Source organism: Microcaecilia unicolor, chromosome 10, assembly GCF_901765095.1.
Source record: "Microcaecilia unicolor chromosome 10, aMicUni1.1, whole genome shotgun sequence".
In the NCBI taxonomy this organism is placed as follows: Eukaryota; Metazoa; Chordata; class Amphibia; order Gymnophiona; family Siphonopidae; genus Microcaecilia; species Microcaecilia unicolor.
The window spans coordinates 139578072-139601612 of record NC_044040.1 but is presented as its reverse complement, the minus strand read 5'-3'; the positions used below and the strand labels follow the sequence as shown (position 1 = coordinate 139601612).

Sequence of the window (23541 nt, the reverse complement as noted above, 5' to 3'; positions counted from 1 at the left end):
ATGTTGATGTCCCATTGTTATATTCTTAATGATACTTCGATGGTTTCACAAAACTTGTACAATGTAACCCATAACCAAGTGGTAACAAATGTATTTCCATTAGTCATATCTTATTGTAAGCCACACTGAGCCCGCAAAGAGGTGGGAAAATGTGGGATACAAATGTAATAAATAAATAAATAAATAAATACACTGAAACCTTCTGCTCAGTGTGCTGCTGCTGCGGCTAGGAAAGCGAATAGAATGTTGGGTTTTATTAGGAAAGGTATGGAGAACAGGTGTGAGGATGTTATAATGCCGTTGTATCGCTTCATGGTGCAACCGCACCTTGAGTATTGTGTTCAATTCTAGTCGCCGCATCTCAAAAAAGATATAGTAGAATTGGAAAAGGTGCAGCGAAGGGTGACGAAAATGATAGCGAGGATGGGACAACTTCCCTATGAGGAAAGACTAAGGAGGCTAGGGCTTTTCAGCTTGGAGAAGAGACGACTGAGGGGAGACATGATAGAGGTATATAAAATAATGAGTGGAGTGGAACAGGTGGATGTGAAGCGTCTGTTCACGCTTTCCAAAAATACTAGGACTAGAGGGCATGTGATGAAACTGCAGTGTAGTAAATTTAAAACAAATAGGAGAAAATGTTTCTTCACCCAACGCGTAATTAAACTCTGGAATTCATTGCCGGAGAACGTAGTGAAGGCGATTAGCTTGGCAGAGTTTAAAAAGGGGTTGGATGGTTTCCTAAAGGACAAGTCCATAGACCGCTACTAATTGGACTTGGGAAAAATCCACAATTTCGGGAATAATATGTATAAAATGTTTGTACATTTGGGTAGCTTGTCAGGTGCCCTTGACCTGGATTGGCCACAGACAGAGACAGCATGCTGGGCTCGATGGACCTTTGGTCTTTTCCCAGTATGGCATTACTTATGTACTTATGTATCGAGTCCACATCACAGGATTTGCAGGACTCACTAAGAAAATCCAAGAATCACATATATAAAGATAACTATAAATGTTGTTGGTTACATAATTGTTATTGTATGCTATTGAACTCATATTGTATACTATGCAGGCATAAAAATAACAATATCCCAAACTAACATTACTCGCTTACAATATAATTTATTCCATGTTGGTTACTTTAGAAGGCAGAAACACTTCCAAATGATTAGGTTCCAAGAAAATATATGATTTGCTTATATATGTTACCAGGCATTTACAATGAAATTTTAAGAAGAAAGTGCCACCCAAAGCCAAAACCTTCATCTTAAGCTCTAAGAAGGCTTTACGATGCATCTGCGTTGGCCTGGAAACATCTGGAAACACTGTAATTTTTTTACCACAAAAGGGTACATCCTTCTTTTTTTCTAAAGATGTAAAAGAAACCAACAACGTAGATCGTTTCTCAATTACATCTTTAGAGGACTCAAGAAATTTAGTAAGATCTAAACTAGGGGAATTTAAATTACCAAACTTGCCCTCTTGATTAATTTGTCATACTTCTTTAGGCAAATAATACATACATAATCTTTATATCAGCCAAATCAAATGTCATTTGCATAAAATCTTTAATGTACATCTTAAAAAGTTCCATTGAAGAAGGAAAATGAGTAATAGGAAAATTTAGAAACTGCAAGTTACAATAATGGCATAAATTAGGTTATGCCTCCAGTCTTCCTTGGTCCAAAGATTTTTTTTTATATAAATGTAGCTTTTTAAATAGTTCTATCAATAGAAATAAAATAAAACATAGAAAAGAAAATAAGGTGCTAACCTTTTTTATTGGACTAACATAATACATTTTTTATTATCTTTCAAAGGTAACCTTTCTTCATCAGATCAGAAATAAGCAAATGTTGATAAATAATAGTATATATAAGTGAAGCATCAAAGCATTCCAGTGACAGGCTCACAGGATGAGGGTGGGGTGGGTTAGGTGAGGGACAGGGAGATATGCGTGGTTATAAGAGGGTGACAAAGCAGTCGAATTTTATGGTTTATAATGGGCTAGAAAAACCCAGATCTTTGTTAAGTCCTGTCTGGTGGGTGTCAAAATATTTAATCATTCTGACTTCATAGGTCTTACATTCCTGGATTGTCTTAAAGTTTCCTTTTAGTATTCCCATCATAAAATCATTGATACAGTGTTCTGCTTTTGTAAAGTGCTACCCCACAGAGGTGACATCCTGGTTGACCCTGGCATTTTTCTTATGATGTCTATGTAAATTAAATCTCTTCTTTAGCATCTGGCTTGTTTTCTAGTATAACATCCTTTCCATATCATCAAGCTGATCAATCCATAGACTGGTGGGTTATGTCCATCTACCAGCAGGTGGAGATAGAGAGCAAACTTTTGCCTCCCTATATGTGGTCATGTGCTGCCGGAAACTCCCCAGTATGTTCTCTATCTCAGCAGGTGGTGGTCACACACAGCAGCAGCTCTGGCTAGGCCTCCAAGCCTAATTTTTAGGTTTTGTTGAGTGCCTGGGGTTGAGGGCTCTTTTGAGCAAGTGCAAACCTGGTGGCGCCAGGTCCCTCCTTTTCTCCCCCCTCCCGCTGGCTCCGTTAAAAAAAAAAAAAAAAATGTTGAACGTCCTTAAAGGCGTTTATTTCGACGTTTATTTAAGCGTCTATTGCAGCTACTCACTGGGACACCAGGTCGTTACAACTCGGAGCGGACAGCAGGTAATTTTTACCTTTTTATAGCGGGCAGGGGGTTCCCCGATTCTTCTCCTCGTGGCATATGGCGTCGGAGGGCGAGGGCGCAAAGGGTCGCTCCCCGGGTCGCTTGAGCGCTTCTAGAGGGGATGCGGGGGTCTTAAAGCCTGATTCGCCCTTGTTGGGTGACAGTTTCGTGACCGATGAATGTCCCGGTCCTTCCTCCGGCATGGCGGTTTTTCCCGCCATAAACGCCCATCCCCCGCCCCTCGCCTCCGCCATCTTGGCCGGCCACGCGGCTCGGACGGCTTCTTCTTGGGCCGCCCTTGAGGTTGGAGACATTAATGCCATGAACGCCCTTAATTTGGGCGACGGCACAGAAGCGGCTAAAGTTAAGAGCCGCTCTTCCCGCGCGGCTCCTTCGCGGAGTTTCGCGCCGGACGCCATTTTGGATGCGCAGCATGTCTCTCCCCCGCTATTGCGAGCGCCGGTTGAGGGTGTGTCTAGGGCTGTTGCCCAGGCTGCGGAAGTGCACAGTCTGGGGGGTTTCTCCCCCGAGTTTGTTTTGCTGCTGCATCAGGCCTTCCTCATGCACAACGCTGCCCCTGCTCCCTCGTCTGGTAAAGAGGTTGAGGTTCCCAGAGGTAAACGCCCTCGGGTTGATTCCCAGGCCTTGGAGGAATTTGTCTCCTCCGATGTAGATGAGGGCAGCGTGTCTGAGGTCTCCCAACGGTCCTTTGCGGATTCCTTGGAGGAGACGGATCCCCGCTCGGATGGAGCGGATGACCCCTCTGCAGCGCAGCTTTTTAGCCAGAGGATTTGCCCAACCTGTTGTTACAGGCCATGGACACTTTGAAGATTTCCTCTCCGGAGGACGTCTCTCCCTCAGCCCCTGTTGGCTCTGCCATTATGCTGGGGACGAAGCGCCCGCCTAGAACCTTCCACGTGCATGATGCCATGCACACCTTAATTTCGGCTCAATGGGATGTCCCAGAAGCGAGCCTTAAAGTGGCTAGGGCTATGTCCCGCCTCTATCCTTTGGCTGTGAGTGAACGTGAGGCCTATCTGTGGCCTACCGTGGATTCTTTAATCACTGCGGTGACTAAGAAAACGGCGTTGCCGGTGGAAGGTGGCACGGCCCTAAAGGACGCCCAAGACAGAAGATTGGAGGCGGCCTTAAGGTCGTCCTTTGAGGCGGCTGCTTTAAGTTTGCAGGCCTCAGTTTGCGGCTCCTATGTGGCCAGGGCGTGCCTGACTATGGTGCAGCGGGCTTCCCCCTCGGATCATTCCTTGAGGGCTGATTGGCCGGCCCTGGAATCGGGCTTAGCCTATTTGGCAGACTTGCTGTATGATGTCTTGAGGGCCTCAGCGAAAGGCATGGCTCAGACAATCTCTGCGCGGCGGTGGCTTTGGCTGAAACATTGGTCTGCTGACCACGCCTCTAAATCCCGCCTGGCTAGGTTGCCTTTTAAAGGCAAGCTGCTCTTTGGGGTCGAGCTGGACAAAATCGTGACCGATCTCGGCACGTCTAAGGGCAAGAAATTACCAGAGGTCAGGGCTCGGGCTAGTACTCGTCCCGGTACCTCCAGAGGACGGTTGCAGGAAGCCCGTCGGTATCGCCCGGGCAAGTCGGGTTCCTCTGCCCCCTCTTCCTTCAAGAGGAATTTCTCCCCCAAGCAGCATTCCTTTCGCAGAGACCGCCGTCCCGGAGGTGCTCCCTCCGGTCCTCCCCCAGGGTCTCGTACCCAATGACGGGGTCTTGGTCCACGCCCTAGTGCAGATTGGAGGACGGCTGTCCTCGTTTCTGGGCGAGTGGACCACAATAACTTCAGACGCATGGGTGCTGGAAGTCATCAGAGACGGCTACAAACTAGAGTTCTGCCGACCCTTAAAAGACGGGTTTGTACTCTCTCCCTGCAAGTCTCCGGTCAAAGCTGTGGCAGTGCAGCAGACCTTGGACAATCTGATCCGCCTGGGCGCGGTCGTTCCGGTGCCAGAAAGTCAGCTTGGCAAGGGACGTTACTCCATTTACTTTGTGGTACCAAAGAAAGGAGGTTCTGTCCGGCCTATCCTCGACCTCTAAGGGGTCAATCGGGCCTTGAAAGTGCGGCACTTTCGCATGGAGACTCTCCGCTCTGTTATAGCGGCAGTGAAGGCAGGAGAGTTCCTGGCATCCTTGGACATCAAGGAAGCGTACCTGCATATTCCCATCTGGCCTCCTCATCAACGCTTTCTGCGTTTTGCAGTCCTGGGACGACACTTCCAGTTCAGAGCCCTCCCTTTCGGGTTGGCTACTGCTCCGCGGACCTTTTCCAAAGTAATGGTGGTCATCGCGGCCTTCCTACGAAAGGAAGGGGTACAAGTCCATCCTTATCTGGACGACTGGTTGATCCGAGCCCCCTCTTATGCAGAGTGCGGCAAAGCTGTGGACCGGGTAGTTGCTCTTTTGAGCTCCCTGGGATGGATCATCAACTGGGAGAAGAGCCAGCTGCGCCCGACTCAGTCCCTGGAGTACCTGGGAGTTCGATTCGACACCCAAGTGGGCAGAGTGTTCCTGCCAGACAATCGGATTGTCAAACTTCAGGCTCAGGTGGACCAGTTCCTAGTAGCCTCTCCCCTTCGGGCTTGGGACTATGTGCAGCTGTTGGGCTCTATGACGGCCACGATGGAAGTTGTGCCCTGGGCCAGGGCTCATATGAGACCACTTCAACACTCTTTGCTGCAGCGCTGGACTCCGATGTCGGAGGATTATGCGGTGCGCCTTCCCTTGGACCCAGCAGTGCGCAAGGCGCTGAGCTGGTGGATGCAGACAGACAAGTTGTCTGCGGGAATGCCTCTGGTGACCCCAGAGTGGATTGTCGTCACGACGGACGCCTCGTTGTCGGGCTGGGGAGCCCACCGCTTGGGAAGGACAGCGCAGAGGCTCTGGTCTCCTGCAGAGGCAAAGTGGTCTATCAACCTCCTGGAACTCAGAGCCATTCGGTTGGCGCTTTTGGAGTTCATCCCGGTACTGGTGTTGAAGCCTGTACGGGTCCTGTCGGACAATGCCACGGCTGTGGCCTATGTCAACCGCCAGGGAGGTACCAAGAGCGCCCCTCTAGCCAAGGAGGCTATGAATCTTTGCCAGTGGGCGGAAGCGAACCTGGAGCAGCTTTCAGCGGCCCACATTGCCGGAGTCATGAATGTCAAGGCGGACTTTCTCAGTCGCCATACCTTGGAGCCCGGAGAGTGGCAGCTATCTGCTCAGGCGTTCTTGGACATCACGAAGCGCTGGGGCCAGCCCAGCCTACATCTGATGGCGTCATCGGCCAATTGCCAAGTGCCGCGCTTTTTCAGCAGAGGACGGGACCCTCGATCCCTGGGAGTAGATGCTCTTCTCCAACAGTGGCCGACACAAGGGCTCCTCTATGTGTTTCCGCCCTGGCCCATGTTGGGCAGGGTGCTAGACCGGGTGGCAAAGCATCCCGGCAGGGTAATCCTGGTGGGTCCGGATTGGCCCAGGCGTCCCTGGTATGCGGACTTGATCAGGCTCTCAGTGGACGATCCTCTGCGACTGCCAGTGGAGCAGGGCCTGTTACATCAGGGTCCCGTGGTGATGGAGGATCCCTCCCCCTTTGGTCTTACGGCCTGGCTATTGAGCGGCAGCGTCTGAGGAAGAAGGGCTTCTCAGACAAGGTCATCGCCACTATGCTGAGAGCGAGGAAGCGCTCTACTTCTACTGCTTACGCCAGGGTTTGGCGTATCTTTGCAGCGTGGTGTGACGCAGGCTCACTTTCTCCCTTCACTGCTCCAATTTCTTCAGTGTTGGCGTTCCTGCAAGAAGGTCTGGAGAAAGGCCTGTCGCTCAGTTCCCTTAAAGTCCAGGTAGCGGCTCTGGCTTGCTTCAGGGGCCGCCTGAAGGGTGCTTCCCTGGCTTCGCAGCCAGATGTGGTGCGCTTTCTCAAGGGAGTTAATCACCTGCGCCCTCCTCTGCACTCAGTGGTGCCTGCGTGGAATCTCAACCTGGTACTAAGAGCATTGCAGAAGCCGCCTTTTGAACCCTTGTCGAGGGCATCTCTGAAAGACCTGACGTTGAAAGCAGTCTTTTGGTGGCTATCACTTCAGCCAGAAGAGTTTCCGAGCTCCAGGCGCTCTCATGTCGAGAGCCTTTTCTGCAGTTCACTGAGGCAGGAGTGACTATTCGCACAGTGCCTTCCTTCCTGCCCAAGATTGTTTCTCGCTTCCATGTGAATCAGCAGCTCTGTCTCCCTTCCTTTCGTAGGGAGGACTACCCAGAGGAGTACTCTGCTCTTAAATATCTGGATGTGAGACGAGTCATCTTCAGATACTTGGAAGTGACCAATGATTTCCGGAAATCGGATCATCTGTTTGTCCTGTTTGCAGGTCCTCGTAAGGGTCTGCAGGCTGCTAAGCCTACAGTGGCAAGATGGGTCAAGGAAGCCATTGCAGCGGCTTATGTGGCTGCGGGGAAGGTGCCGCCTATCCAGCTGAAGGCTCACTCCACGAGAGCTCAGGCGGCCTCGATGGCAGAGGCCGGATCCGTCTCCTTGGAAGAGATATGCAAGGCGGCAACTTGGGCTTCGGCTCATACATTCTCCAAGCATTACCGTTTGACTGTGGCTGCACGGGCGGAGGCCCGGTTTGGAGCTTCAGTGTTGAGGTCAGGGATTTCAATGTCCCGCCCTGGGTGAGTACTGCTTCGGTACATCCCACCAGTCTATGGATTGATCAGCTTGATGATATGGAAGGTAAAATTATGTATAATCATACCTGATAATTTTCTTTCCATTAATCATAGCTGATCAATCCATAGCCCCTCCCAGATATCTGTACTGTTTTTATTCTGGTTGCATTTCAGGTTCAAGTTTAGTCTTCAGTTACTTCAGAAAGACTTCGTGTTCAAGTTTTTTCACTTGGATTCTTCAAGAGTTAAGACGAGTTTGTGTTACAGTGAGCTGCTGCATTCCTCTCCCCTCCGTTTTACGGGGCTGGATTGAGACTTAAAATTCTGCCGGCACTCCCTCCCGCTTCGTGCGGCTGTAGGGCAGCTTTGTACCCCTCCCGCTTCGGCGGTGTTAGGGTCAGTCAGCTCCTCCCGCGGTTGCGGTTGCAGGATAAGCCAGATCCCCCCGCATCGGCGGGTGTGGTGTCCCTCCCCCGCTCCGCGGGGATGAGCTGGACGGATTCCCCTCCCCCACTTGTGTGGGGATGAGCTGGGTTAATTCCCCTCCCCCGTTTCGGCGGTGGTGAGCTGGGCAGAGTGTCCCTTCGTGGGTGTAATTCTCTAAGTGCTGAGTCCTGCGGATGGAGCTTTGATATCGACATACTGAGGAGTTTCCGGCAGCACATGACCACATATAGGGAGGCAAAAGTTTGCTCTCTATCTCCACCTGCTGGTAGATGGACATAACCCACCAGTCTATGGATTGATCAGCTATGATTAATGGAAAGAGAATTATCAGGTATGATTATACATAATTTTACCTTATCACACTTTTTACATTGAATGACATATATCACATTGGAAGATGAGCATTTGAAGAATTCCTTTATGCTGAATATTTTTCCTTTGTGAATGACTTGGTATCCTGTCAAAATGTTTTGGCATAGTTTGCAGCTGGATATATTGCAAGAATGTGTGCCACTCTTCTTTTTTAGTTTCTATCCGGAGCTTGCTTCTTACTAGTTTGTGTTTTTAGTTGGGTGACTGTCAGAAGGCCAGCACTGGTGGGGATAGGAATATCTCTTTCTGTAATTCATCCTCCTGGAATAGTGGCTGTAGATCTTTTATGATTTTTCTCAATTTTTCTAGTTCTGTGTTATATGTTACTACAAGAGGGATTCTGTCTGTGGCTTTCTTTTCTTTTCCTTGTACTGTAGCAGGTTCTCCCTGGGTGTTTTAAGGGAGGAGGCAACATTCTTGGAGATTATTTTGGGGTTGTAGCCTTTTTGTTTGAAGGATTCAGTCAGGATTTTGAGGTGGTTATCTCTGTCCCCTGGGCCAGAGCAGATACGGTGGTATCTTGTGGCTTGACTGTGAATAACGGATTTTTATGTATGTGAAGGGTGGAAGCTGGAGTTGTAGAGGTAACTGCATTTGTCTGTAGGTTTCTTGTATAGATGTTTATTTATAGCCGTTGCTGATTGAAACTGTGGTGTCTAAAAAATTGACTTTTTCTGGGGAGTAGTCAATTTTGAATTTGATTGTAGGATGGTATGTATTGAAAGAACTGTAAAATTGTTTTAGAGTTTCTTCCCCCTCAGTCCAAATCATAAAAATGTCTTCGATATACCGGTAGTATTTCAGGGTTTTAGTCTGATATGTATTAAAAAATGTCTCTTCCAGTTCAGCCATAAAGGGGTTAGCATATTGGGGTTCTCTCCTGGTGCCCATGATATGTAGATAGATATCATTGTTAAAGTGTAGAGAGATGTGGTGGCTGTGTTAGTCCACTTTTAAAGGTAATAAATGTAAATAGAATAAAATAAAACATAGAAACGAAAATGCTTCCTTTTTTATTGGACTAACTTAATACATTTTTTGATTAGCTTTTGAAGATAGCCCTTCTTCGTCAATCAGAAATAAGCAAATTTTGATAACGTGGAGGGGTATAATCGAACGTCGCTGGCGAAATAAATCACCGGCGATCTATTTTGGCGGCAGCTCAAAAGCTGGCCGGAACCGTTTTATCGAAAAAGATGGCCAGCCATCTTTTTTTCGATAATACGGTTTAGCCCGGCCAAATGCCACAGTTCACCGGGTTTGAGATCGCTGGTTTTGTTTTTCAGCGATAATGGAAAAAAATGCCGGCCATCTCAAACCCAGCGAAGTCCAAGGCATTTGGTCGTGGGAGGAGCCAGCATTTATAATGCACTGGTCCCCCTCACATGCCAGGGCACCCTAGGGGGCACTTCTAAAAATGTTTAAAAAAATACAAAAAAAGCTGCCAGGTGCATAGCTCCCTTACCTTGGGTGTTGAGCCCCCCCAAATCCCCCCCCCCAAACCCACTCCCCACACCTCTACTCCATTACCATAGTCCTTATGGGTGAAGGGGGCACTTACATGTGGGTACACTGGGTGTTGGGGGGGTTTGGAGGGCTCAACACTTAGCACCACAAGTGTAACAGGTAGGGGGGGGGGGGTGGACCTGGGTCTGCCTGCCTGAAGTGCACTGCACCCATTAAAAACTGCTCCAGGGACTTGCATACTGCTGTCAGGGACCTGGGTATGACATTTGAGGCTGGCATACAGGCTGGCAAAAAAGTGCTTTATTTTTATTTTTTGTCGTGTGGGAGGGGGTTGGTGACCACTGGGGGACAACGGGGAGGTCATCCCCCATTCCCTCCAGTGGTCATCTGGTCAGTTGGGGCACCTTTCTGAGACTTGGTCGTGAAAATAAAAGAACCAAGTAAAGCTGGCGAAATACTGCTTAACGCCGCTCTTTTTTTTCCATTATCCGCAAAAGCCGGCCATCTGGTAGCCACGCCCATGCCCGCCCATGTCTCGCCTTCGCTTTGCCGGTGACACGCCCCTTTGAACTTTCGACCGTGAGGCGACGGGAAAGCAGTGATGCTGTCAAAAAAGCAGCTGTTGATTATACCGATTTCGCCGCTTTTGACAGATCGCCGGCCATCTCCCGATTTATGTCGGAAGATGGCTGGCGATCACTTTCAAAAATAAGCAGGATAGTAACATAGTAGATGACGGCAGAAAAAGACCTGCACGGTCCATCCAGTCTGCCCAACAAGATAAACTCATATGTGCTACTTTTTGTGTATACCTTACCTTGATTTGTATCTGTCATTTTCAGGGCACAGACCATATAAGTCTGCCCAGCACTATCCCCGCCTCCCAACCAGCCCCGCTTCCCACCACTGGCTCTGCCACCTAATCTCAGCTAAGTTTCTGAGGATCCATTCCCTCGGAACAGGATTCCTTTATGTTTATCCCAGTGCATGTTTGAATTCCGTTACCGTTTTCCTCTCCACCACCTCCCGCGGGAGAGCATTCCAAGCATCCACCACTCTCTCCGTGAAAAAATACTTCCTGACATTTTTCTTGAGTCTGCCCCCCTTCAATCTCATATCATGGCCTCTAGTTCTACCGCCTTCCCATCTCCGGAAAAGGTTCGTTTGCGGATTAATACCTTTCAGATATTTGAACGTCTGTATCATATCACCCCTGTTTCTCCTTTCCTCCAGGGTATACATGTTCAGGTCCGCAAGTCTCTCCTCATACGTCTTGTAACGCAAATCCCATACCATTCTCGTAGCTTTTCTTTGCACCGCTTCAATTCTTTTTACATCCTTAGCAAGATACGGCCTCCAAAACTGAACACAATACTCCAGGTGGGGCCTCACCAACGACTTATACAGGGGCATTAAAATCTCTTTTCTTCTGCTGGTCACTCCCCTCTCTATACAGCCTAGCAACCTTCTACTTACGGCCACCGCCTTGCCACACTGTTTCGTCGCCTTCAGGTCTTCAGATACTATCACCCCAAGATCCCTCTCCCTGTCGGTACCTATCAGACTGTCACCGCCTAACACATACATCTCCCGTGGATTTCTACTCCCTAAGTGCATCACTCATCACTTTGCATTTCTTCGCATTGAATTTTAATTGCCAAACCTTAGACCATTCTTCTAGCTTCCACAGATCCTTTTTCACGTTTTCCACTCCCTCCCGGGTGTCCACTCTGTTACAAATCTTAGTATCATCCGCAAAAAGGCAAACTTTACCTTCTAACCCTTCAGCAATGTCACTCACAAATATATTGAACAGAATCGGTCCCAGCACCGATCCCTGAGGCACTCCACTACTCACCTTTCCCTCCGAGCGAATTCCATTTACCACCACCCCATGGGCATAGACTGGGGGGGCGAGGGGGGGCAGTGCCCCCCCAAACGACCAAGACGACGAAAACAAGTTCTTTCCCGCAGTGGCGAACGGGCGAGTGGGAAAGCAGCAAGCAAGCAGCCACACTGAACTCCGTCCTTTGCTTCCTGAATCCTGCCCTTTCAGCGTCCCGCCCGCCCCAAAGGAAATGACATCAGAGAAAGGCGGGACGCAGAGAGGACAGGATTCAGGAAGCGAAGGACGGAGTTCAGCGTGGCTGCTTGCTTGCTGCTTTCCCACCTGCCCGTTCGCCTCTGCAGCTTCGGGAGTGGAGTGAGCCAGGAGATAGGCGTCCACTGTAACAGAAGTAAGGAAGCCATTTCCACTCCCCCACGCAGCCGTCGCTGTTCACAAACACAGCAAGCAAACCTGTGTGAGCTGCTGCTGTTGCATCCACGTTGTCGTTTGGGAGATGCTTTGAAGGGGGAGGGAGACGCTGGATAGAGTGGGGAGGGGAAGAGAAGGGGATGGAAAGAAACAGGATGGGCAGCTCTTTTTCCCTTCCACGTTCCTTCCTCCATATTAGCATATTCATTTGAATATATATATTAATATATAATATGCTCCGCCCCATTTTGCCCCCCCCAAATGAAACAGTCAAACTACGCCCATGCACCACTCTCTGGCGTCTGTCCGTCAACCAGTTCCTAATCCAGTTCATCACTTCGGGTCTTATCTTCAGCCCGTCCAGTTTGTTCAAGAGCCTCCTGTGGGGAACCGTGTCAAAAGCTTTGCTGAAATCTAGGTAGATTACGTAAGATATAAGTGAGATAGGCACCTCAAAATCCTCACTGCATCTTCAACCAGAAAGGCTATCACCCAAAAATAATCTCCAAGAATATTGCCTCCTCCCTAAAAACACCCAGGGAAAATCTGCTACAGTACAAGGAAAAGAAAGTCACGGTTAGAATCCCCCTTGTAGTGACATACAACTCAGAGCTGGAAAAACTGAGGAAAATCATAAGAGATCTGCAGCCACTACTCCAGGAGGATGAATTACTGAAGAGATATTCCTATCCCCACCAGTGCTGGTCTTCTGACAGCCACCCAATTTAAAACACAAGCTAGTGAAAAGCAAGCTCTCAACAGAGATCCAAAAAGAAGAGAATGGCATACATCCTTGCAATATATCCAGCTGCAAACTATGCCAAAACATTTCACAGGACCACACAGTCATTCACAAAGGAAAAATATTCAACATAAAGGTATCCTTCACATGCTCATCTTCCAATGTAGTATATGTCATCCAGTGTAAAAAATGTGACAAAGGGTGTTATAGTGGAAAAACAAGTCAGATACTGAAGAAGAGATTTAATTTACATAGACATCATATGAAAAATGCCAGTGCCAACCAGGATGTTACCTCTGTGGAACAGTACTTTACAAGACAAGAACACTGTACCAATGATTTTATGGTAAGAATACTAAAAGGAAACTTTAAAACAATACAGGAGCGTAAGACCTTTGAAGTCAAAATGATTAAATATTTGACACCCACCAGACAGGACTTAACAAAGATCTGGGTTTTCTAGCCCATTATAAACCATGAAATTCCACTGCTTTGTCACCTCTGATCACCATGCATATCTCCCTGTCCCTCATCCACTCAGCCCTCCCTGTCTCTCACCTAACCCACTCCTCCCTCATCCTTTAAAAACTGTCACTGAAATACTTTATTGTAAAAGTGTAGATAGTTGTGAGTTAGAATAAATTTGATGAATTTTGTAATAGTTTCTGGTGTGTATTGATGGTTTAGGGTGGATGTTTTTAGAAGTTTCTCACATGCCATCTACATGGGGAATGTTGCTGTATAGTGATTTTACATCCATTGTGACCAGAAGGGTACCCGGTGGTAACTGCTTGATATTTTTTAATTTATTCAGAAAGTCTGTGGTGTCTTGTTTGAAGCTGTTTGTCTTGTTCACGAAAGGTTTCAGAATCCCCTCTATAAGTCCAGATATTTCCCCCATGAGTGTGCCAATACCAGGTATGATTGGCAGGGTTTCCAGGATTATGGATGTTTGGTAGCATGTAGAATGTGCCCACAGAAGGATGGTTTGGTATGAGTTTCTTCAGATGTGGCTGTACTTGTTTTAGAAGTGTTTCAATAAGGTCTTTCAGCTGTTTTGTATAATCATGTGTGAGATCCTCAGTTAGTTTCCTGCAGTATGTGTTGTCTGAGAGCTGTCTGTGTCCTTTTTCAATGTATTTTTGTGTGTCCATAATCACCACTTAGCCTCCTTTGTCTGCAGGTTTGATGATAATGCATTGGTTGTTTTGTAGGGTTTTTATGGCTGCTCTTTCTGTGAAGTAAGGTTGTACAGAATTGTCTTTTGTTTGCTGGAAAGTTGTGATTTTACCCTATGCCTGAAACTTTCTATGTAATTGTTCAGTTTGTTGTTTTGTCCATCCTGTGGAGTTAAATATGTGCTCTTTTGTTTAAAATTGTATTCCAGTCTGTTGGGAGTTTCTTTATTGTGGATATGTACCTTCAACGCAGTTTTCTAAAGAATTCTTCCCGGTCTGAGTATAGTTGAATTTCATCCAGCTTGCTAGATGGGCAAAATGAAAGTCCTTTGGAGAGTACAGAGACCTCATGCTGTGATAATTGATAGTTCAAGAGGTTTACTATCCCCATTTGATTTGTATTTCCAATAGTGTGATCAGTGGGGCATCTGCAGACTTTCTTGATCTCCTGGTTTGTTTGGGTTCTGATTCTCACATACCTCAGATGGATTGGAAAATGTATCCAAGTTGTTTGAGGTTTCTGGGTTTGTAGCACTGTCTGTGCTCCGAGATGAGATGTTTTTCTCTCTGTGGTTTTGCAGGAGAGAAGACAGCTTTATTTCTTTTTTGCAGATAGCAATGTGTTGTTTTTCCACTTGGATGTTCTGCAGGACTTCCTTTAGGTGGCTCATAAGGCATGGATGTAGTTCCTCCATGTTCCTTATGATTTCATCTCTTTGGGTTTTTATCATTTTCTTCTTCTTGTAGAGTTGTTGTATAAGCTCATTTCTTAGTTTCTAATTAGTGCGTTTGCAGAGTTTGTCTGCATAGTGAGAGTTGTAAGTAGTAGCCAAAGGATTTTTGATCTTCAGTCCTTTGGGGATGATGTCATTTTTCTTCCAGATTGTCAGAAAATAAAGATGACTGTTCACTTTTGTTTCTTTTTCCATAAGTTTGTTCATTTGCTTTTTCATGCGGCTATATGCGGTATCTTCCATCTTGAGTACAGAGATGTGGTAGCCGTGTTAGTCCACTTTTAAAGGTAATCAATAGAAATAAAATAAAACATAGACAAGAAAATAAGATGATACCTTTTTTATTGGACTAACAATACATTTTTGATTAGCTTTCAAAAGTAACCCTTCTTCATCAGATCAGAAATAAGCAAATGTTGCAATATATCCAGCTGCAAACTATGCCAAAACATATCACAGGATCCCACAGTCATTCACAAAGGAAAAATATTCAACATAAAGAAATCCTTCACATTTCATTTTCCAAAGTGATATATATCATTCAATGTAAAAAGTGTGACACTCACCTAACCCACCCCACCCTCATCCTGTGAGATTGTCACTGGAATGCTTTGATGCTTCACTTATATATATATACTGTTATTTATCAAGATTTGCTTATTTCTGATCTAATGAAGAAGGATTACCTTCGAAAGTTAATAAAAAAATGTTAGTCCAATAAAAAAGGTATCATCTTATTTTCTTTTCTATGTTATATTTTATTTTATTTCTATTGATTACCTTTAAAAGTGGACTAACACTGCTACCACATCTCTCTATTTAATTGTCCTATGTATTCATACGCTTCAAATTCAATTTTTCTCAATTTATCATATATTATAAAATCTCTAAGACTTAGCTTAGTCAGTCTAGTGCAAGTCAAGTCCAGAAGAGCCTCCAACATAGTGCCATGTTTCACTTCTATCTGCATCCAGGGCTCGTGCTAGACATGATGGGGCCCAGGACAGACACTAGGGAGCGGGCCCGAAAGCTTGCTTGTAGGCTGTCCTTTCAACCAGGCAGGTTGGCTCCTCTCCCCCGCCCCCAGTAAAATGGGGGCACAGGGCAATTGTACTGTTTGCCCATCCCTAATGCCGGCCCTTTCTGCATCAGGGAAGCACGAGTATTTTTCAAAACACTTCCTGGCACATGTGAGAGAGAAATGTGCCAGGAAGTGTTTTGGAAAATACTCATGCTTCCCTGACATAGCTAGAAGTGAAACATGGCACTAACATTGTTGACCACATTAGATAGCTGCAATCCATGCAAATGGGGGCAGAACAGTGATTAAAATAGTGAAGACCGTTTGGCTACTTTCACCTTCACTGTAGTGGAGAATGGAGATGGAATTGGTGAGCTGAAAATAATGGAAGTTGTAAGCTCATTTGTATGACTAGATCTCTGTGCAGTGCGTTATGGTGTGGGAGACCTATATTTGAGTCTTTTGTAGGTTGAGGCAAACACAGTGGCAAGATGTGATCTTGGTAATGCTCTTGGGCTCTGAGAGGAGGAAGGGAATAAGAGAAAAAAAAGGGTTAGCTCTTATTCAACCAAGTTCATGTTTCAAAGAGAGAGATGTGGCAGGGAGCTCCAATAGAGCTCTCAAGCTTATTTGTGGAGCAGGGGTGAGGGAGGAGTTATGTAGTATCTGAATGCATCTACTGATAGTTCTGTATCTCTGTCTACCCAGGGGAACCTACACAAGATACTGACAGAAGAGAAGGAGGAAGCAGTGCATAGACTACAGCAAGAAAAAGAAGAGCTGACTTCAAAGTACGAAGCAGAGAAAAGAGAACTTACTGAGGAGATCTTTTGTCTACAGGAGGAAAGGGACAAAAGCCTTCTGCTGGTGGAGAATGAGAAGCAAAAGGTAAAGAGGCAGGCAGAGAACTAAGGAGAGAGATCTGTGAGAGGAGGAGATAGTAAATAATGCGCAGAAAATGAGGAAGGGGGCTGAAGTGGTGAGCATTAGTATTGGAATGTGCATGAGAAACATGGGGGAGTTGTGAGGAATATGGTGGAGAAGTCAACAACTACTGCAGGAAATATGATATGGAAAGAAGAAAGAGGCACTCCCTGTGAAGAAGCTCATAGTTGCCACAGCTGAGCTTCTCCAGAAAGTAATATAAAAACATGATCCTTTTTTGTGCACCAAATTCTCAGTCAGAAGCTCAGGGCTAAATTTTCAAAGCTACTACTACTACTTAGCTCATTCAGCACTTATATGCATGAAGTGAAAATTTATGGAATTGATTTTAGAAGGCGTGTGCACCATTTACATATGGGAATGAAGGATTTACAAGTAAAATCAGGCTATATGCATAAGTAGCAATTTCATAAAAGAAGCTACTTGAACTTATATGTGACAGCATGCTGAGATATAAAGTAAGCATGTTCTTGGCATAGTTTCGGAAGCCCTTGAAAGTGCTTGCATATTTTGTGTTTTAGAACTGTAATATACATATAGCTCAAATAATTTCCTGTTGGCATCTATTCCAAGGTAAACATAAGCTCCGCCTAACATTATTCTGACCTGGGACTGGGATGAGTGCTTGAGAGGGAGAATTATGCTGACCTTTCTGGTCTTGAAAAACATACTTTTGCTTAGTGCAATAGGCTTTGATCCTGGGGAACTGAGTTTGATTCCCTCTGCAGCTCCTTGTGACTCTGGGCAATTCACTTAACCCTCCACTACCCCAGGTACAAAATAAATACCTGTAAATAATATGCAAACCGCTTTGATTGTAACCACAGAAAGGCGGTATATCAAGTCCCATCCCTTTTCCCTTTCCCTAACCGGTTAAGTGCCACTAAATATTTTTTTATTTTATTTATTTTTAAAATTTATAGACTACCTAAAACTAGGTGGTTTCCAATAAAACATACATAATCCATTACACATTATAGCACAGGACAATACATAGCAGAATATACTACAATAACGTCCCCACAATATCAGCAAAATAGTAAAAAAAATGCAGCCACAAAAAGCTTAGTCTTCAATAACTTTTTAAACTGCACAATATCACAAAAGCAAAACTGTCCAGGGAGAGCATTCCATAATGAAATTCCTGCCGACACAAATGCAGAAGTCCTTGTGTCAGCATAATGTAAACGCACTACCTCATCTGTTGACAGTCACATGGCAGTCTCTGTCTTAATACCCATCTTGGCTGGTAGATTGACAAAACTTGTTTCATATAATATGGTGCAGCAGTATACAATGTCTGGTATTGGACCATCAGTACCTTAAATTGTATTCTATGTTGCACTGGTAACCAGAGCAACTGCTTAAGCACTAGAGAAATATGAGAGAACTTTGATACTCCCACTAAAACTCGAGCAGCTGTGTTCTGGATTGCTTGCAATGGTTTTACGCTTGATGCAGACATGCCAATGTACAATGCATTGCAGTAATCCAGCTGCACCAAAACCATACTTTGAAGTGCACTCCGGAAATCATGCAAACGCAGCATCGGTTTCAATTTAACTATCATATGGAAAAATTTGAAAGTTTTTTGAATCCCACTCACAACCTGAGTAAGCTTGCAATCCAACACAACGCCCAAGTTTCAGTTATTTCTTCACCGGAACATACATATTCCCCAAACAAACCTTCTCTGGCCACTCTTCTGTACCTATAACCATTACATTGGCTTTTGCCACATTCAACACTAAACCATTTTCTTTCATCCACTGCTGTATTCTCATCATACAATTGCTCAACTGATGATCCAAAGCTACACCCCCCAAAAAACTGAACGCAATCTGCATAGAAATGATATGACACTCCTAAGGACTGCAATACTTGACCCCAATGGAGCTAAGTAGATGTTAAACAACAATGCTGGTAACGCTGACCCCTGTAGAACACCACACACAACATCAACTATATCTGACACCTCCACACCACTTCAAACAACCATAGATCTTCCTGTCAAATAAGAAACAAACCATTGAAGTTAATAGTGTCTTAACATTATGTGCACGTTGAAACCCAAATTGAAACGATTAGCCCTGAGCAAGCGATTTAACCAAACCAAAGTCATTTCTGGCTGGTTAAATTGCTTTGAATATAAACCCCTTGGTTTTTATAAATACTTCATTTCTGCATGGCATCAAATATAATGGCTTCTATAGCGATACTATACATATGAAAGGATCTGCGTTCACTGAGCCTTTTATAAAATGCACAAACCCAAATATCTGTTTTCTGACTGCAACAACCTATTCAAATATAACCCTGGGTTTAGGTAGAGCATCAATGAGCTACTCAAATGTTTGTTATTTGTTTTGTTTTGGACTGGTTGAGGACAGAGCCAGGACTAGCAGAGCAAGAAGGCTAGCTGGCACAGAACCCACTCATACCACACTCTTCTCTCATAACATAAGCATTTGCATTTCACCTTCCCATTTTGTCACTGTTACTCTCACCACCAAAATTACAACAAAATAACTTGCACGTGGCAATAACCAGCCACAACTTTATTATGAAAATTAACACATTTAAACCATCAAACCATCCTTCGTACAACAAATCAAGATGTAATAACTTCTCAGTAGTAATATAACCCTCAATTCTTTACAAATACTTTGCACAAAACCCCCACATAGCATGGCCTGCGGTAACACAAGACCTTGCCTCTTTTCCTCATTTGGCCCATTATGGTATCACAAATGGATCCCCTCACACTCCTTTCTTTGACCCCTGTTAAATTTTTCATTTAGAACACCCTTCAAGTACCATCCAAAAAGGGGAATGGCCCAAACCATACCACTGCGACAACACCCTCAAAATCCCATCCCTTATCAAAACGTTTACTCATAAAGGAGTCAATTTTGAACATATTTACCACACATCCTTCCTACTACCTCCCACTCCCTTTTAGAGGTGGCAGGCCGATCACAAAAACCCTCCTGTGGCTGGCCCTTCACAAAAGATTCTGCTTGCCAAAATCCTAACATTCTATACTTGGAGCACCTTTGCATGCATGAATAATTTTGCCCATCAAGCAACCTCTGCCTCTCCAGACCATGGTTGAGAACTCCCCTCCCCTCCCCTCCCCTCCCCTCCCCCCATACATACACACATTCCTGTAATATTGGGAGTATGGAAAAGGGTTGGCTCAGCCATATTATGGCATCTTATGAAATTAATCCCATAGATGCCTTCTGTAATCAAGCAAGACACACAGTTAGATAGTTACAAACTGTGAAGAGGTTTACTACATGTGCATCCCTTATATTTCCAAACAGATATATTAACTGATATTCTTGTAGTGTTCTTTTCCTTCACTTCCCTGATATAAAAACTGTTCTCGGAGTAAAATTACTAAGCTGCTCAGAGGGTTATCTGGTGCAGAGGGCTTTACCTTGGTAACTGTGTAGCTCCAGCCTGGTAGCATAGCATTTCTTTTTCCTTTCTTCTTTCTGGTCCACTTAGGCAGTGATGAAAGGCAGGGTTCCCGTACCTGTTGCTCCTGAAATAGTATAGTAGCATTATAGGCTCATAAGCTGAATTTCACTCCTGGCTCCTTAGGGTTAGAGACTGTGCTAGTCAAAGATATTTCTACATTGGATTAAAGAAATGTTGCAACTTGGAGGCTGGAATATATTTAGTCCTTTGCAATGATGTTAGGAGAAAGGACAGTGACTGTTAGCCAATCCTGGTCCCCTTGCATAGATAGTACTCTGGCTAGGAAGCTGAACCAACACAATAACCTTCTCCCTTGGTTGGCTATTTACTCCCCCCCCCACCCCGATTCTAATTCCCCCTCCCTCCCCCACCCCCTGATGAGATAGCAATTCCCCAGCCAGATCCTCACCCCACCATGTAGCCCCCCTTCCTCAGCCTATCTTTAATATCATTGGTGGTATAGGCAGGATCGATGCCCACTAGCTCCTGGCCCTTGTGATTCCAGCCTCAACGTGGTCGCAACAACCTCTAGAGGTTTCAGCAGCCATTTTGTGGCCAGAGGCATGATGGGTAAGAGCGAGTGGGCATCATTTCTGCCCATTGGATGCCTATACCATCAAAATGATATTAGAGATAGACCTGGTGGAGCCTATGGGGGTGAGGAGGGGTAGAGAGGATCTGGCTGGTGCATTGCAATATTTTCAGGAGGAGGGAGGAGGAATTAGAATCGGGGGGTGGAGGGAGGGGGTATTGGAATTAGAAGGGTGGGAGGACCTGTTTTCCATTATGTAAGACCTGGCCCATAATCAGGCTGGGGACCACATAAGTATCTTATGCAGGTTCCAGCTGAATATCAACCGGAACCCGCATAAGACCCACCTGGCAGTACATGGCCTCATGGTCCTGGACATTCAATGCTTGTGCCTGGACATGGCCTGGCATTGAATGTCGGGTCCTAATTCAGCCAGCAGAAGTCAACGTTTAAAAAATGCCAACTGCCACTGGCTATTGACCAGTATGTTTTTTTATAATACTAATATGAATACATGACTCTTATATACCATCATCACCAAAGACCTCTAGATGGTTCACAATCTTAAAAACTAGTAATAGAAATAATTTAAAATAACAAAAGTATATTATAAAAATAATGTATATTTTTTAAATAACCAGGTTTTCATTCGCTTACGAAAACAAATATAATAATATTCTATAATCCGGTTTGGGTGTTTTTTTTTCAAGAAATCAGGATAACAAATAAAACAAATACATATATACCTTGGTTGAATCCTTGGTGGGATTTTCACCTAGGACTTCTCTGGGAGCACTCTTTATTTATTTTTGTCTATTCCCACTTCCTAGGCATTGTTTGTGAAAGAATCAGAGAAGAATCTCCTTTCAGAAAAGCTCAACCAGGCTCTGCGAGAGCTTACAAATGCTAACTTGGAGATTGATCTGGTGAAACAAGAGGCTCTGAATCGGCAGGAGCTGGATAAGGTGAATATCATGTTCCTGGTTCTTCATGTTGTGTTAATACATACATGGAATAACTTTAGAATTGAATAGTCCTAAGTGAATCTGACAGGTTTCTGCTTTTAGCAAACTTATACTGCTGGGTTATAGCTAGCACTAACAAAGCCCTACCCTGTGAAAACCTGCGCTGTTGATGTCTATTTGATTGGGTTTTGCACCATCTGCTATAACACAATCATACAGGAAATGAATGAGAACATAAAACTCAAGAACTTCCAAACTTGGTAAGAACAAAGGTCCATTCTGCCCAGCTTCCTTTGTCTAGTAGCAGCAAGCAGTAGGTATTCAGAGGAAGCATATAATAAATTTATTTTAGAGTATTTGTTTACTGCCCATAATTACAAGAACAACTAGGTGGTTTACAATAATTTTGGAAAGCATGGAGACAATAGAGAATTAGTATAACTAAGACCTGAAACACAAGTTGGGGAAGCAAACCATCTGGTATTTGGCCGGTCTGATCAGTTTTTCTAAAGGGAGTCTAGTAGCAGCAGAACCAGAAAACCAACCAATGTAAATGCGGGTTTTCCTCTTCCCATCCTACAGAACCTCTCATGCTTTAAAAATGCATCATTCTGAGCTGAGCTCAAACACTGCACCTGCTACAGGAGCATCTGAAAAAGACTTGCAGGATCAACTACTGCTAAACTATGCTGCTGCTTCTCTCAGTTTGTTCCTGCTTCTTCTCACAGACTGCTCCTGTTATTACCATTGTGCTTAGGAAAGGACACTGCACGAGAACGAATCTGTGTATGCTCCTCTTCCAAGCCCTGCCTCCTGCTAGGAGTATGATAACTGTGGAGCTTGAAAGAGGAGCATGCAAGGACTCTGTACCCAGCCTTCCATCTTCTGTTAAGCATAGCAACTGGAATAGGGATAGATTGTGATGGCAGAGAGTAGTAGTAGCAGCAGCATTGACCTGAAGTAGGAACAAACCAAGAGCAGCAGCAACACTGTTTAGTAGTGGTTGGAGCAGGCTGAAAGAGGAACAAACTCAGAGCAGTGATGGTGGGAAGGATCTGGAAAGTGGTGGATTTGGGCTTATGATTGAGAAAAACAGTAAGGACTGGGGAGAATCAGAGAGAGTGGTGTAGCTAGGAAAGGGGTAAACAGAGAGTGTATCACTGAACAGGGGGGCAGAGAGAATAAAGACACTGGTGGATCAGGTTGGAGTGGAGAGTGAAATATTTGGGGGTGTAGGTGGACTCACAACTGACCTTTAAAGATCATGTATCTGAAGTTATTAGAAAAGGGTTTTATACATTTAAGATGATTACGGTCGGTTAAGCATTATTTTGATGAAAAAACACTGCATACTTTATTGCATGCACTGCTTGTGTCTGGGATTGACTATGCAAATATAATATATGCTGGAACCTCAAGTTCAAACGTTAGACAGTTGCAGACACTACAAAATGCGGCGTTAAGATTATTAAGTAACTAGTAAAAAAGGCTTGTTTCTGACACAAATGAAACGGGCGCTAGCAAGGTTTTCCTCGGAGTGTGTATGTTTGAGAGAGTGTATGTGAGAGTGACTGTGTGTGAGAGAGAGAGAGTGAATGTGTGAGTGTATGTGTGTGTGTGTGAGAGAGAGATTGAGTCTGGGTGCGAGTGTGTCTGTGAGAGAGAGAGTTTGTGTGTGAGAATGAGAGTGTGTGCAAGTGCGTATGTGAGACACAGTGTGTGAGAGAGAGAGTGTGTTTCACACAGATACAGTGTGTGCGAGAGAGAGAGTGTGTGTGAGACACAGACTCTCTGTGAGACTGAGTGTATGAGACAAAGAGAGTGTGTGAGTGACTGTGTGACACATAGAGAGTGAATGTGATACAGTGTGAGACATAGAGTGTGTGAGAGACAGTGTTTGAGAGTGAGAGAGAGAAAGACATTGACTATGAGAGAGAGAGAGAGTGTGTGAGAGAGTGTGTGTGTGTGACAGAGATACCTCCCTCCCTATCTGTTGTCAGGACCCCCTCCCTTCCTGTCTCTGGTGTCAGGCCCCCCCCCGCTCTCT

General features: G+C 45.1%; 1 protein-coding gene across 1 annotated transcript in view; it reads left to right on the top strand.

Annotated features, from left to right (window-relative positions):
* The window catches only part of CROCC2 (ciliary rootlet coiled-coil, rootletin family member 2), an 825280-nt gene that overhangs the window by 400585 nt on the left and 401154 nt on the right, over window positions 1-23541 (top strand). The window contains 2 exon segments of the mRNA XM_030216488.1: window positions 16272-16451; window positions 21360-21494. Coding sequence (XP_030072348.1) covers window positions 16272-16451; window positions 21360-21494 — 315 coding nt within the window.